General features: G+C 47.3%; 1 protein-coding gene across 1 annotated transcript in view; it reads right to left on the bottom strand.

Annotated features, from left to right (window-relative positions):
- The window catches only part of SKAP1 (src kinase associated phosphoprotein 1), a 123,350-nt gene extending 112,156 nt beyond the window's left edge, over positions 1-11,194 (bottom strand). The window contains exons 1-2 of the mRNA XM_080359849.1: positions 11,098-11,194; positions 5,776-5,881 (exon numbers count right to left, since the gene is read on the bottom strand). Of these exons, the coding sequence (XP_080215975.1) occupies positions 5,776-5,881; positions 11,098-11,131 (140 nt within the window). The 5' untranslated portion in view covers positions 11,132-11,194. The remainder of the gene's footprint in view (positions 1-5,775; positions 5,882-11,097) is intronic.
- Positions 11,195-15,658: the final 4,464 nt, after the last annotated feature.

Raw genomic sequence — 15,658 nt, 5'->3', positions numbered from 1 at the left:
CATTTCTATTGCAACAGCCTGGGGAGCAAAGGGGCTGGTTCAAGCACATCCAGGTGAGAGCGGCGCCTGTTTCTGCACAGAGCGGAACAGCAGCACACGAGCCACGTGGGGCCATTCTCCAAAGTGCGCAGCTTGAGGCCAATTATGATTTTGCTTCCCAGTTAAGACAGGACCAACTGACAAGCGTGTTACACCTTTAACACACCCTATCCGCGGGTAACAGGCAGTTACACGCTTCGTTCTTCAGCTTTGTAGGAGTTTACCCTGAACCCATAGCTACGGGTGGGATCCACCAAGAACAGCGTCGGTTAAGGCAAAACACAGCAGAGTTTTCAGCCAAATAGGAAGGTCCCATCTCCATCAGGCCTTGAGAGAGAGGAGGGACATGAGGAAAACACTTGTCAATTCACTAATTTCAGCCAAATGAGCTCACAAAGGAATCCACTGAGAATTTGGATCCAATATGTAAAGTGAGGAACTAACCCAAAAATATCAGATTTCCACTACAGAGCCAAAGCCAAGGGGTACCCTGCCAATGCTTCAACTAAATACATACTACAAGTATTTCTCCCTCGTGGTTTGTGACGAACCACCCACCTCTCTCGCCTCCTGGGTGCGGATTCTGGGCCAGGCAGGAAGAAGCAACAGGTTTGTTCTGCTGAAAACACAAGTGTTTCTCATGGCTGCATTTGGCCTTTGAGGTTCCGCACTCGCAACAAGCAAACAGCTTTGCTGGAAATGGTGATGTCGCATCCCATCAACACACAGAAATCCAGTAAAACGTTACCCGTGATAAACACACCCGTTCGGGTTTGCTGGAGGGGTCAAACCAGACCCATCTGGGGCTGAGAACAAGAACCACTGTCTGGAATCTTACGGTCCGAATTATACAGAGGGCCAAACTGGATGGTTATAATGGTCCCTTTGCAGCTCTAATGTCTATAAAATCTTAAACCCCACTTTCCTCTCAGACTCCATTTCAGCAGGAACCATAAAATAAAGTCAGGTTTCAATCAAATTTCCTGTATTTTCCTGTCCAATTAAGAATGCTAATATCACCACAGATGTTATTAAATTGGATATTTCAAGACAGTGTAATTTGTTTGGTGCACAGTATTTGTTGGTTTTTAATGTTTTCAAAAAAATGTTTGAAAAATCAATGCTGTACAAGATTTCAAGCAGGAAAAAGTAATACTAAAATGGGATTGGGGAGCTCACCATTAGCAGAGCTGGTTAGAAACCACTTCAAATGCATTTCTCGGTTAAATGTTCCAGAAGCAGCAGCAGCAGCTATGCAAAGACTCTGGTTACACAGTTTCAATCATTTACAGTCCTCAGGTTTCAGATTAACAATGCATTCACCAGGAAATGGATGGGGAAACAGAGGTAATTTCATCAGCTGGAATGGAAAATGATGCAAATTACTGAAAGGAGGCCAAGCCAGAAGGCACCAAACTGCATTACTGGCAGGGGAACAGCCACGGCCAGCACAGGTAGGGACGCAGGTAGGATATAACGGCTGAATCCAATTGGTGCCCCAATTTGTACCAGCACACACCCCAATGTCCCCCACCCAGAGGATAAAACAGCTTGGGGAGCTCACTTCTAGGGCAGAAAATACAAATCAAAAACCCACTCGATACCTCTGAAGTGACAGGGACTTGCTTTTATTTTTTGCAGAACGAATCTGTATTTAATGGCCAAAGTAAGTGTGAATGAAATCCCGCTCAGCAAGATCATTTCCTTGCTGAGCAAATAAATTCCAGCCCTCTGAAGAACGAGGAGGAGAACAGCACTTTGCCTAATTAAGGACAATGTGCTGGAGCTACAGTCCAGCCCTGGCATTAATGTGCTCAGCTCAATTATCTGCCCATCAGGTCATTCTTAAATTCCTTTTTATCTTGGTATCGCACGTTATTCAGCATAATGAGTTTAATATTGGTAGGAATTACAGGCAGTGCATTTACACTAATGAAGCAAAATTACCCTGAAATTGCATTTTCTTTCATTTCAGTCTTAAAACTTTAAAATAAGGTTGAAAATTGAAGCAATAAATGTAGTTAATATGGTTAGAAGTTTATTAAAACAGGCCAAACGCACTGCTTTACACACGATTTTGAATGCATTTCCATTAGTGAATCTTTCACAATCCTATTCTAATACCTTGCCACAGAAAGGATCAAGTTCGACCCAATTATTAGGCAAAGTTCTCCTGGTGTTGAGCTGCCTACAGTTCAGCTACACCCATAAACCAGTAAATCCAGTAGCTCACTGGTTTGTGAGAGCGTGCATGAACCTCTCACTGGAGCAGCTCAATGGGATTTGACGCCCAAACTGGAGGGTGTCACACGCTTCCATTTGGGGTCAACCCACCCTCTTTTGGGTGCATGTGAGAAACTTGATAATAATTAAGCCCTTTTCTTTTCATTTCTGCTTTGATATACAACAGGTCTGCCTCGCTCTCCTTGTAGCGCTATTACATTTCACCTCAGGGGGAAAAAAATACCAAGAATTTGTTTCCATCAATGCGAACTTGCCTTCCAACAGGGAGTTTAAATGACTAGCTGACTCCAAGGAGAGGGAGGAACGATTTATCTCCATATTTTTAAATAAATCCCATTCTCCCCATCTCACCCCCTGCCATTCTCACTGCTCTAGAAATGTCGAAATGCTGAGGTGAGGTCATTTAACAGCAAGGAGACTTTTTGTTGGCTACTGCTCTTGCCAAAGGACAAGAATGGGCTTGTGTTCCTGAGTGGGTCCTGTTCCCCCGGGTGTCGGGAGCTACTGCAGCCAAACCCTTGGCACCAAGGGACCTGAAACAGAAGCCGCCGACAACCTTTGGGACTTTGGGGAGTCAAGCAAAACTCTCCCCCGGCACCACATCCTCCCCCAGACAAGAGCTGCTTTTTAAGCATCACAAATACACATCCTGCTCAGGACTAGAAAAGAGTCCCCAGCCCACGGTCAGGACACAGGAACTATATGAGCTACCACACTGTGAGACCCTCATCCCTCACACGGATGTTCCTGGGGACCCAGCACCTTCCGGGGCTCGCTGTGCTGAGCACTATGCGGAGCAATCAGGGAAAGCATTAAAAAAGGTTAGCAACAAGACCAAAGAGATGAGCAGGAAAGAATTGCCAGGCCAGGATTTATATACAAGATATTAGAAAGTGGCATAGGGTCTTAGTAGGGAGGGAAAAAAAATAACTGTTCCAACACAACAGTGCACTTTAAATAACCAAATGAATTCTGAAAGTAAAATGGTCCAGGGGTTCATAAGTCAAGCATACAGTGACACCTCCCCACAGCCACCGCCTGCAACACCCCAACACAGCTCCTCAAAAACACCCCAACTGCCTGGGAAAAAATACACCCTGCAAACACAGGCCAGTCCCTACCTACCACACTGCTCAACAGAGACAGGAACAATATATCCTCCCAGGTAGCACGTGGAGACATAAAGCCCAACCACTTGTTCACATTACAGTCATCAGCAAACCTCCTGGGGGGAGACATTATGAGGCCATGGGGAGAGCAGCGATATAAAGACCTGACAGCCAAGTTACACAAGCAGTTATTGAGCCTGGCTCAGGATAATCATACTGGATGAAGCTCGTCCCTTTCGGAGACACATGTGTCTCTCCCCAGTAGTTGAGCAGTTTACTTATGTCTGTTATGAACCTGAATAACGAAACCCTACACGGCGCGCTGCGCGTCACCCGCAGAGGTGGAACGCGGGGCTGCTTGGGGAGGAGGCGCCTCCGAGGACCATGGCTGATCGTTTCCTGAACACCCGCCACAAAACCACAGGAAGCTCCCGAAGAGACAAACCTGCGCCTCATCCCCAAGAGCAAGACCCGCTCAGATCCTTTCAAATAAAAAGATACAGTCATCGTTACAGTAATCCCCCACCACAAATCATTGCCTTAATGGCGCAGGTCAGAACAAGGACATCTGTATCCTCTGTTCTGCTCACCCTTTCCAAATGCCACTGAGCAATAAAACACACGCAGGAAATCAGCAGTGCTCTGAGGCTTTGCTCCAGGGCCTCACTTTCCCCTCCTGAAGTACCTGCAATTTATTTCAATAAGCAACAGGACTGAGACCCACAGGCAAACCAGAGCATCCATGAGGAACGTAACAGCCCCGATGCAGAGGCTGCTTCACCCCATTTCCTTCTTGTCTGAGATCACTTTGTATTGAAATCTTTGTCCCAGATTGTGTTTTTAGGCTGAGAAAGAGTCAAGGTTGGGTTCTCGTGACAGCAGCAACATTCACCCCGAGACCCTTAAAGGCCCAAGTCACCAAAGCCACCCACAGCCCTGGGGTCCGAGCAGCGTCTCCCAGTGCTCCAGCAGCTCACCAGCACCAACAAGCCGTGCTTCCAAGTTTGACTCACACATTCACGGAGTTCCATGCTGGTTTTAATTCATTAAAAATGCATTATATGAAGATAAAGGGCTATCACTTTTAAAGTTGCATATTCTCAGGACAGTTGAAAAAAAAAGCTTGAGTTGATGTCTGAATACTTCAGGTTCAGAATTCTACTTACTTAACTCTTTCCATCCCAGAGTAATTCCTGCCAATGAGCGGGATTTTTTCAGAGACACCACAGCAATCTGTTACAAACACGTCATCAGGTCCTTTCTTCTGCAATATCACAGGGCCCTGCTACACACCCCCCGTTCCTCCACTACATGCGCTCCAGCCCCGTTTTCCAAAGGCTTCCATCTTCTGCATTCAGCTCGTTTCAATTATTCAGGGCAACCCAGGCTGATAATTATGGAGTCCCGAGCTGCTGAGTAAAACTGATGCTTAATTAGCCAGCAGGAAAGATCGATTAAGATACAGCAGGGCATCTTGCAAAGTTCTTCAGTGGGACTGCAGGGAATAGAGTCTGGCTGTGCCCTTCCGAAGGATAAAATTCTCTGCTTCTCAGGACTCGACAGCAGTTTTATTTAAACTGGATGCTTAGATCAGCCAGCCACCCTGAGTTTTATTGTTAGGTCTTAACTTCAAGTGACACAACTCATATCTGATAACTAGAGCATTAACAGCAAGCCCTGGATCAGGTTTCTAGCCAAAACTATAATCCAGCTTAGGCTCAAAGTTTCATTTAAGCCTCCAGCAACCTTTTTTCTGTTTGTGTTCCTCGATTTTCCCCTAGCACAACAGAACCACCTTTATTTCTTTCACTCACATATCCAGACCATGTAGCTCATGTTCTTATGAACAGTCCCAAGGACATGAGAGTTTGGAATCCAGTTCAGGCCTGAGTGTTAACTCGGGAGGTTCTCTTCATTGCTTTTTACTCTATCCAACTCCAGAAGCCACTCATGAAATAGATACTTTCAACAGCAAGCCAGCAGCGTGAATCTTTGCTCACTGTATTGATTTACCCACCTGCCTAAGGATCAAGTGGTGGATTTTTTCCACAACGTTCTCTCTAGCACAAGAGAGCAAGAAGAACAGGGCAGAATCAGAGACCTGTATGCACAGAGCTGCACAGACACAGCCCAAGGAATCATTTTTCTTACTTTGCAACACAAGAATTCCAAACACAAATAATGACAGCCTTGCAGACAGCCACATAACTGGTTAAACAGGAGAACGCACAAGCCGATGTGCAGCGCACCTGCACATTATACCAAGCCCTCAATGTCCATTAGCTTCCAAAGCACTGGTCAGCTAGTGTAATACAATGCATGGTATCCCAAGTCATGACACTGTTCTGAAACACTTTAATTAGAAAAGAACGCAAACACAAACCTGGCTCTGACTTGCCGAAAGCCGAAGAGAATCGCATCCCTCTGCTCCCTGGCTTTCGCACTCAAGGTTTCATTCTGCAGTCCATCCGCCAGATAAATTTCAGCATCTGGGAAAGAGAGAATTATTGGTTAAAACAAATCTGTTCTTGGCTAAGGAACCTGGCCCTGGCTGCACATGGGGAGGCCCTGGAGGTGCCATACCAAGCAGTCTGATCTGGAAGCACAAGTCAGTCTGATGACTTCATTTGGAGAAGTTAAGACATTGAACTGATTGCGGGTAGAAGAGGATCTAAATATTACATGTGATTGCAGAACTCCCCTCCAGTTGGTATAAGGCAAACAAGCAACTGCAAAGAAACCACCAAACAGAAAAAGGGAAGAGGAAGGTGAAACATGGATAAATCCATTGGTCTGAAGTGCAACTCCACGCCACCCCAAACCCTAAAAATCTGCCTCTGTGAAAGGCTTTTGGCATTAAATAAGGACACAGAAGAGGTCATCCCATTTGGAGGAGGATGCAAAGCACTTCTTAAATGCCAGCACAAGGTACCCTCTGACACTTGAAGGAGGCCCCAACATGTGGTTTTCACCTCCTGGTAGAGGACAAGCACCGAACCACCAGCCCACACCCCGTGTGTCACACGCAGGCTCTGCAGGGTCACCACCAACATGCTGCACCCCAGGCAGAAACCTGCAGAAATTTAACCTGGACTGCGAGATTAAAGGATTGTCTTCTATTTGCGTCAATATTTATGTTCTTTACCAGAAACCTCAAAACCAAACCTCATAGAAAACAAACCAGTTCCAGTCACACGTGCACTGTATAGGAGGATATGAATCTTGTACTTGAGCAGCTTTGCTGCGCATTTCCCCTCACTGAGACTGGCTTCCGTGCTGTGGTGTTGGACATCCACAGGCCTCTCCAACCTTTAACTCGCACCCCATACTGTGGCACTAATGGCAGTTTAATATCCTGCTTGCAAGACTTTGAGCTCCTTCTGCTCCAGCTGCGGGTCCAGAAGCCAGCGCTGTATAACTGCCCCCAGGAACCTGCACAGCTCCTCCGCTTGCAAGCACAGCTCAAGATCAAAATGCCACAAGAGAAATTAACACCTTTTCCTGTTAAAATCATGAGCCCTCATTTCTTTTTGTTGCCTGTTCACGACACATTCGAGAAAGACTTAGAGCTTGAGGGTGAAGAAAATCAACCAAAACTGCTTAAAGTGAAGAGCATCTCGAAGGAGCTGGAGGGGAGCGCAGCCGAGGGCTGAGTGTTGCTCCAGACCCACACCCAGCAGTGGTTTGGGAGCTCCAGGAGCACAGAGGTGTCAGGCCAAAATACCTGCTCATATCAACTTACTGCTGTTAACAGGAATTCAGCCCTAGCTGGCCTGCCTGGGCTACCATGAAGGCTTTACCAGAGCAGCTGAGTGAAGCTTTTGAAATCCCAGGCCAATCCTGTAATCCTAAACTAAGTTTCATTTTCAGTACACCTCTCCTCAGTTTTAATTGTACATCTAAGCTACAAAACCAGTTTATGACGATGCTGTGGCTTACACCACTCTCAAATTCCATAGGAAGCATCCAAGTACATATATCTGAGCACAAATCTTGCTCCAAGGAGCTTACTGCCTAAGAACAGATGAGGCTAAGGGGACAATTTATTATATACAAACCAGCATAAAACCAACACAGTAGAAATGGGTCAGCAAGAGAAATGCCATCCAGGCTGCTTTTCCCCACTGAAAGAACAAGCAAGAGAAACAAAACTGCTCCCAGAACTTGTGCAAATACCAGTTGCATCCTTCTGGTGTTTTTAAGCATAGATTAGCTCCATGAGTATGCAATTAGCTCTAATATGGTATTTACTTACTGGGATGTCAGCACAGATCAGCTGCTGGATAAGTTATAGCAGAACGAGGGTCAGTTCTGCAGAGCAGGCAGAGCTGCTCGCAGAGCCAGCCCCGATGTTTATAGCACCAGGAAATGAAAAAGAAAGCCTAACCATAAACTCTACGAGTGGATCAGGAAGAGCAATATGTAAGCAGCTCTAGAGTAAATCACCCTAATGTTAGTTTTACTGCTTGTCGGTAACATTATATTCTTGATGTTTATAGATTGCTCTCTGTGATCCACTCTGAAAGTTTACAGGACTCTCCTTTTCATTTCCTGCTGCTAAAAAGGTAAGAGCAGGGAAAAAAAAAGAGTTGAGATTTCATCAAGTGTTTCAGGGGAGTTTGTAGAGGCAATTGCAGTTATCCACTTTAATCCTGCAGGAGATGCACAGCATCATGAGAATTATGTCACAGCCACTGAAGTCCGGGTAGTAAATAACCTTTTAATGGCAGCACTAAATTCCAGGAGTTAATCAGCACTCAACAAGCAGAGCTGAAAGGTATTAAGGTGCCATGTGTATTCTCTCCGCGCACACACACATTCACTTTTTTCCTCTCTTCTCTGACATCAGAAGCTGCCAGCAGGAATCCCACACTGTGCACAGAGGAACCGGCCCCACAGAATCACTGCGCTACAGCCATGCAAGATAATGCTGAGCCAACCAGCCAACCAACCCTCCCGCACTCCATCACCCAGCCGCCTGCAAAAGTGAGCTTGAAAAAGTTAAGGACACCTATCGACACAGAATACAGATACCTTGAGCTTCTGTGAGACTACATTAATATGTACGAGATGCGTCTCAAGGCAGCCCCGGGTTTGGAAAGCCAGTTGTGTCATCCCCTGTCCTGCTTGCCAAAATAAAAGCTGTGAACGATCACACACAGCGTTTCTTGACTTTTCTGCAAGCTCAAGAATGGATGGGTTAATTGTGAAACAACATTTTTCAGAGGAGCCTTCCTGCTTTTGCAGGGCTGAGTCAGAAAAAAACCTTGAGACCTGAAGCAATTGTCATCCATCCTCCTGCAACACACTGAACGGGACATCATCCCCTGTGCAACGGGGGAACTGAGAACATCTTCCAGGTCTCAACCCCAGTTCCCTGATATTTAGATTCTGGAGCTACTCGTGATGCTGCGTCAATGCTGACCATGGCTTAGCAGCTCTCACAAACAGAGCGGTTTACTGTTTGGTTTCGGTTGGGCTGTGCAGGTGCCGGCATAGGCTCCATGGGTGGCACCTGCTCCATCCCCTCCTGCTGCCCAAACTGCAGCAACAAGGGCTTTCCAGAGCCAGCACCTGAAAGCGGAGGATGGAGCGAGGCAGGAAAGGGAAGGTAATCACACTGCCAGGCTGCCTTTGCTTCTTCAAACAAAACCAGAAGCCCTGGGTTTGTCAGAGATGTATCACATTTTATAGAACAACTGTTTCAGCCTTCAGAAGAAATTTGTGCTGAACAAACATGAAATACCCTTAAGCAAAAGTACTTCTAAAAGGGACCTGGCTGAGCCAAAAGTGAAACTCTGTGCAATTAACTGACAACATCGTGTCAATGAAACTTGCATTGCTTATTTGCAAAGTGGAACTTAAAAGTAATATAATTGTTGCAACCACTTCTACTCATAAACAGAAAATAACAAGCATTTGTAAGTGTTGCAGGATTGCAATGTAGACAGAATAGCTACATTGTGTTGGTTTTAAACCACTGCAATCTCAGAGATGTCTAATGTGATAATGACACGACTGTTCCCAGCAAGCCTTTGACTGCATGTACACTGTCCTGCACTACAGACCAGACCTCACGCAAGGAAGCAGAAGTTATCGCCTGTACATCAGTACACATTTCCTCCTCTATTGGTAATTCTTTTTTAAATGTAAGAATCCTTATAGTAATGCAGTTTGCAAACACCGCAATAGCTTAAGCTCCTTCATCTCCAGCCTGCATAGCTAGAAAGCTCCTCAGCCATGGGAAGGCCTCAACACTGCACAGATTGTTAAGACACAGCAAGTTTGATACAGAGGTATGTGACATGCAATTAATCTCCATTCATAGCCTGCTGTACTTGTCAGCAAACAAAGGCTGTGCTTTCGAAGGAGATCTGAAGCCTTCAATTAAAAACAGTCAGCTAACAAGAAAATAATCCAACTTAAAGGAAGGTGGCAGGTGCAGAAATGAGTTGTTTACAAAAGTGTCAGCACCGAACAATAAAGTGCTGCACATCAAAAATGTGAAAGGGTGAACTTCACTGAAGGCCCCATGATTAAAAAACAGAGGAGAAAATTTACACCTACATCTGGGGGAAGACACAAAGCATTTGGAAGAGAGCTCTGACGGGCTCGGGGGCTGCGGAGCCCCGGACGGGCAGCCATCCCGTGTCTCAGAGGGAAGGGACGGTGCTCGGCGCTGCCAGGAGCTGTCACAACAGGAAACTAAAGGTCACCCAGCCCCAGCACAAGCGCCCGTGGTGAGCGGAGATGCTAACGGTCCTTCCCAGCACCCACACCTGCACAGGACGTGGTGGGGACACCACAGCACAGCCTGCAACGCTGAGAGAGAGCACAGCACGGGCACCTCCGCATGGCCCTTCTCCGGCCAGAGCTTGCCTTCCCACACCACGGGGCTGCAATGATTGCAAAGGTCTGTACAGAACCCAGTTATGTTTGTGAAGCATATTTTGATAGAAGAGTTTAGATCATTTCTGCTTGGCTCGCCCACCACTCCAATGACTGGAGGTGTTGCAGTTTAAGATTGTGAAAAATTCACAAAAAGCAGCTTCAGAAGCCTCCTGCCATCTCCCAGTGCACTGCAGCGCCCTGCTCGCTCTCGGAGGTACCGAGACCTCAGAAGATCACGTTCCCGTTCTCAAGCACAAGTGGGCTTTGCAACCAGCACTGCTCCCAGCTGCACCCCCATTTTCAGGGGGGGTGAAGCTTTCCTGAGGCTGCACCCCCACACAGCAGGTTTGTTCACTGCACCCCGAGTGCGACATACAACACTTGCACAACATCTGAAGCCCAGAGACACCACAAATGACTGCCCAGGGCTCACTGCAGCACACCAGCTCCTGCGACCCCTTGTCCCCACCCCATCGCCCCCAGCCGTGCTCACCAGCAGTTCCACACAGTGGGATAGTTTTGGGCCGGGCCAAAGGACACCCCTCAACCCTGCACACACTCCCTTCACCTCAGAGCCTGGAGCAGCAGAGCTTCCCACCCTGACCCAGGCAGGGACTCACTTCTGCTGCTCTCTCACCAGGTCAACCTGAGGACCCCAAAACCAGCCTTAGACAAGAAGCAGCTCCCACATCCTTCCTCTCGCCTCTCTGGCTCAGTAGAGGGAGATACAAAGAGCCTTTCGGTTTCTTCCCCTGCAACTACAGCAGCTTTCCCCCATTGAGCAGAAGGGGAGGAAGGAGGATTTTGTGGTTACCTTCCAGGAGTCTCTGGATCTCCTCTGGGATCATGACACCTGCCACCTCCTTTGCACAGGATCAAGCCTCCTGCTGCTGCTCCCGTCCCCCGGGGCAGGGACAGTGAGAAAGGAAGCAGGGGCGGGGACACTCTAGGGAGGCAGCAGGAACTGCTGGGCTCTGCTCAGATGCCTCATCCTGCCCAACTCACCCCTCCTCATGCAAGCGGCGGGATGCCCAGCTCCCGACACCGAGCTCCTCCACACTCCTGAGCTCCAGCCAACAAGCTGCAAAGTGCCACATCCACCCCAGCAACAGCAGAACCCACACACCTGTGCTGGATTTGTAGCCAGGTGGCACTTAGTTGTGCATCTCCTTTGTTAACATGCAATTCAGTGCACCTGTGGGCAGAGCCATGAGCTCTGTGAGGCCACTGATTGAACCTCTGGTGCCTGTTCCCAGCACAACAGGAGCCGGGGACTGGGTCTGTTCCAGGCCAAGGCAGGCTGCCTCCGATGTGCAGGGGAAGAGAGCGGTGCTTGAACGTTCTGCAATAAAACTTCCCCTCTTCCTGCATCCTGCATAGGAAGGGGCTTAGATTCTAATAGCCGTCCATATTTCTATGGCTTGCCCAGACAAATAACAGGGCCGTGCGCTTTAACTTTCTTTATGACAGGCAATAAATGTAAACGGCACTCTACAAAACAAAAATGGCATTGCATTAGATTAACCCACAGCCCCGCATCTGCTCCTCTCCTATATAAATGAATTAACTCAAGCTGACTATGAGGATACCACAACTATTTTTCATTCTTGCATTCCCAAATTTTAGGCTCAGTACTGACAAATCCAAAGACAGTCGTCTTTATCTGAAGCTCATCAACGATTCCAAAGACCAGTTCAAGATTTCCCATAGGTTAACTGTAGAGGATCCAGTCCTTACTTTGCAGTATCCTGGTATCAAATACTTCTCATTATAGAACATAGAAAAGGTTATTCCAAATGTGCTCACCGCTTTTGCTTTTCTAGTATTTTGTGCCTGCCATGTGATCTTTAGTTATATTTTCCCAACACAGCAGATGTTGGAGATGACACAAAGGACAGTACAGGGGCAGAGGCCAGAGGGTCTTATGCAGGACGTGCACACACACGGCGGCAGTCGTGCCCATCATAGCTCCCACTCAGACAGGGTTTAGTGAGTCAGGAGTCAGAAAACTGGGTCTCCTATGGGAGCAAACCATGAATCTCTATTGACTGCCTGCAGCTCCTGACACATTTGAGTGGTTCTGATTGTATGCAAGAAATGGTAGTGCGTGGAGGTGGATGTGTACAGTAGATGGATCTGTATATGTGTTCTCACCTAGAGGTGTTTAGGGATAAATATTTAAACACTTATGTGTAGAAATCCTAGTCAGTTGACTACAAATAAAAAGCAGCTGCTGCTCGCTGAGACTAACTTTAAAAATTACTTTATAAAGGAATGAACTGGGTCCCCTAGATGGAAGAAACTGCCTTCAGATATGCCAGGAAGATCAATAAAATCTGATCAATGCATATCTCGAAAGAAGTAGTGTTCATGCAGCTGCAAAGAAAAGGGTCATCTCACACGTTCTCTGCATTTCTGTAGCTCACATAGTAGTCTGAAAGGACAGTGTGGTAAAGAGTGAACTAAAAGATACCTGGTCAGTGAATCTTGCCCAATAACTAAACCGATGTATCATATTTAGGGTCTGGAAAAAAGTTTTCCTCTTGTCAAACTAGCAGTGACTTGTTTTGCAAGTGTTTTGTGCGGGTTTGCTTTCCTTTGCTGCCTTGGGTGTGATCACTGCATAAGAGCATATGGGGATTTCATCAAACGAGTTTCCTGCTGGTGCAGTGTTTACAGCACCAGTAAAGCTCTAGATCTTTTCTGCTCCAGTTCTGAGATGTATTGCAGTTGTGATGGTTGGTCTTTTGCTGTAGATCCTGAGGTCATGGTAGAGCACTGCAAACAGACCCCATGTGGAGGGTGGCACCGTTTCACCTGGGCTGTGCCTGCACCACACATCATCCTGTGGTTCTGCCAGCTGGAGACAGGGCCCAGCACCTTGAACGTCCCCTCAGGCCCCACAGGAAGATTTTGTTAAGACCAGGTAGACTGTGCAGCAGCTGTTGTTGTTATTAAATCCATTTTACGGAGGAATACTGAGGCACAGAGCCTCAGCTGCCATGGGGACATAGGTGCTACTACCCGAAGCCTTAGCATGGAGCCAAGCCTCCCACTCAACCCATGCAGCTGCAGACTGATTCCCAGGCAAATAACCATTTTTTTCTTGCCTTTTTCCTTTCCACTTTCATTTTTGAATATGTGAATAGGTTACAAATTTAGTTTAGTAGGAGATGGAGGACCCTGGCAGGGACTGGCACCTTCCACTGCATCATTGGTGTGTAGCATCAAGCTTTATGGGCTCTAGATGCAGAGCTGCCTCCCTACATGATAAAAGCCCCACCTTAATCATTTTAGGTCCCAAGTTCAGCAGACAGGCTCTCTCCTAATGATATTCTGTTAAATGGACAAATTCCTTTGAAGGCTTGTCTTGCTTTGAAATCCAATTTCACAGGAAGCCAGATGCGATTGGGTGTAGCTATGGAAACAAAGCAGAGCAGCCTTAGAGGAGCTGAGCGATGCAAGGTAAAATGTGAGAGTCAGAGCCCTTCGCTGCGCTGTCGGAAATATCAAAGGATCTGGAGAGGTTGGCAGGAGCCGTGTCCCGGCGCTGGCTGCTCGATGTGGCTGGTACCGGGCTGTCAGGGGGGTGAGCAGCCAGCTGATTGTCACACAGCCTGGGGCCCAACGTACAAAACGGGGGGCGCAGACTCACCAGTCCCCGTGTTCCCCCTCCCTGCTCCTCCTGCACATCAGGATCTCAACCTTCCCCCGGCTGCCATTCCGAAAGGTTAACAACAAAAGGGTAACAAGGTTAAACCACAAAGCCCTGGCTGATAACAGCCCTTTCAAGCAGCTGCACTAAAATTAATCTGAAACTTCTAGTAATTAGATAAGATAAGGATGTGTGCATGCTCGTGCGGGCACACGCTGACCCTGGGACACCCATTGCACAAAGGAGGTGGTGGATCATAGGCTTCATTAAACTGGATCAGGTGATTTGTTCACCTAGTCTGGGGCTGCAGCATCGAAAGTACATTTCCAGCCCCTTTATTCATCTTGCTCGATAGCCCTGGATAGCGCACTGACTTGCCCTTTTGTCCTCCCTTCCCGGTACTGTAGCTCCTGCCAATTCAGAGCAGCCTCTAATTCTCGCTTTTTCAGAGCACATGCTAGTCCATCCATTTCTGTATCACAGCTCCTGCCATTCCAGGGCAAATTGTTGGACCACTGGGTGTCATTTGCTGCCTCTGACAGTGACCAACAACTCAGAAAAAAGGCAACTTTCCAATCTGGTAATGCACCTGACTGCTTGAATAATGTCTCCTGGTTTACTAATCAGCTACGCCATGCTAATGCTCTGCTCTAATCCCAGAGTTTACACGCTTATGTCATTTCCATTGTCCAACAGCTCGTGTATCTTTTTGTGTGACTAAGTCATTCACTTAAAGGTTGGTTAAAATCCTCCTGAAACCTCTTTCCTTTTTTAAAGCTATGTGGTCTTCTGTTGTCTTCATAATTCGATTCTGCACCTCTGCTTCACAAGGGCTTGCAGGTTACTGTTCATCAGTTTCTGAAGCCAAAGAGAAACAAAAATATGACAGCAGCTCTGAGTTATGGTAAACAGATCTGGTCCCAAAGCAACACTAAATGACTGGACCTTGCTCCTGGCTTAAACTACCAGACTCTGCATTCATTTACCTTCCAGACATGCTGCATTTGCTCTGCTGTGAAGGCTTCTCAGAAGCAAGCAGGTGTGTTGAGCTGCATTTATTAGAGGAACTGTGAACCTATAGTAACTGTATTTCATCATGCCAACACATTAGTCACAGTAGGACCCCACCAAAATGTTCCACTAGCACACATGAACTCCTGAAAGAGTTTGTGCTCTCACCGGATGAGGTGAAGTACAAAAGAGAAACACAAGAACATCTCAAGAGAAGACCCAGGGAAAATAACCCAGCATGTTGGTGCCTGACCTGGTGTTGGGTTGTCCCAACAGAGCCCTGTGCCTGCGCCCAGGAGCGGGAGGGCAGAGTGGGAGCAGCTGTGGGCCGGGAGGGATGGAGGGAGGAGGCTCCAAGTCTCAACATGTCACAAGGTGACAACACAGAGGAGGCATCTCCCCCCAGCACCTTCTCAGCAAGCTTGAGATCCTGCAGCTAGACATGGGGAATGGGTAACACCACTGGGGTCCTAAGAAGGACACAGCTCTGAGACAGCATTTCTAAAGCTGGCCAGCAGCAGGAAGGGAGGGACACTTGTATAGGGAAGGGTTGGAATGATAGGAAGCCAGAAGTGAGCGGTGAGCTGAGCTCCTGTGGAGGCTGCTGCTCCTCGGGCTGACGGATGGGCTGCAGTTTAATGCGAAGGTGATATTGATCCTTCGCTGTTGGGTTACAATGTGTGATGGAGCTGCCCTTTGCCCTGTAGAT

Source organism: Nesoenas mayeri (assembly GCF_963082525.1).
Source record: "Nesoenas mayeri genome assembly, chromosome: 26".
Classification (NCBI taxonomy): Eukaryota; Metazoa; Chordata; class Aves; order Columbiformes; family Columbidae; genus Nesoenas; species Nesoenas mayeri.
This window is presented reverse-complemented; position numbering and strand designations above follow the sequence as displayed.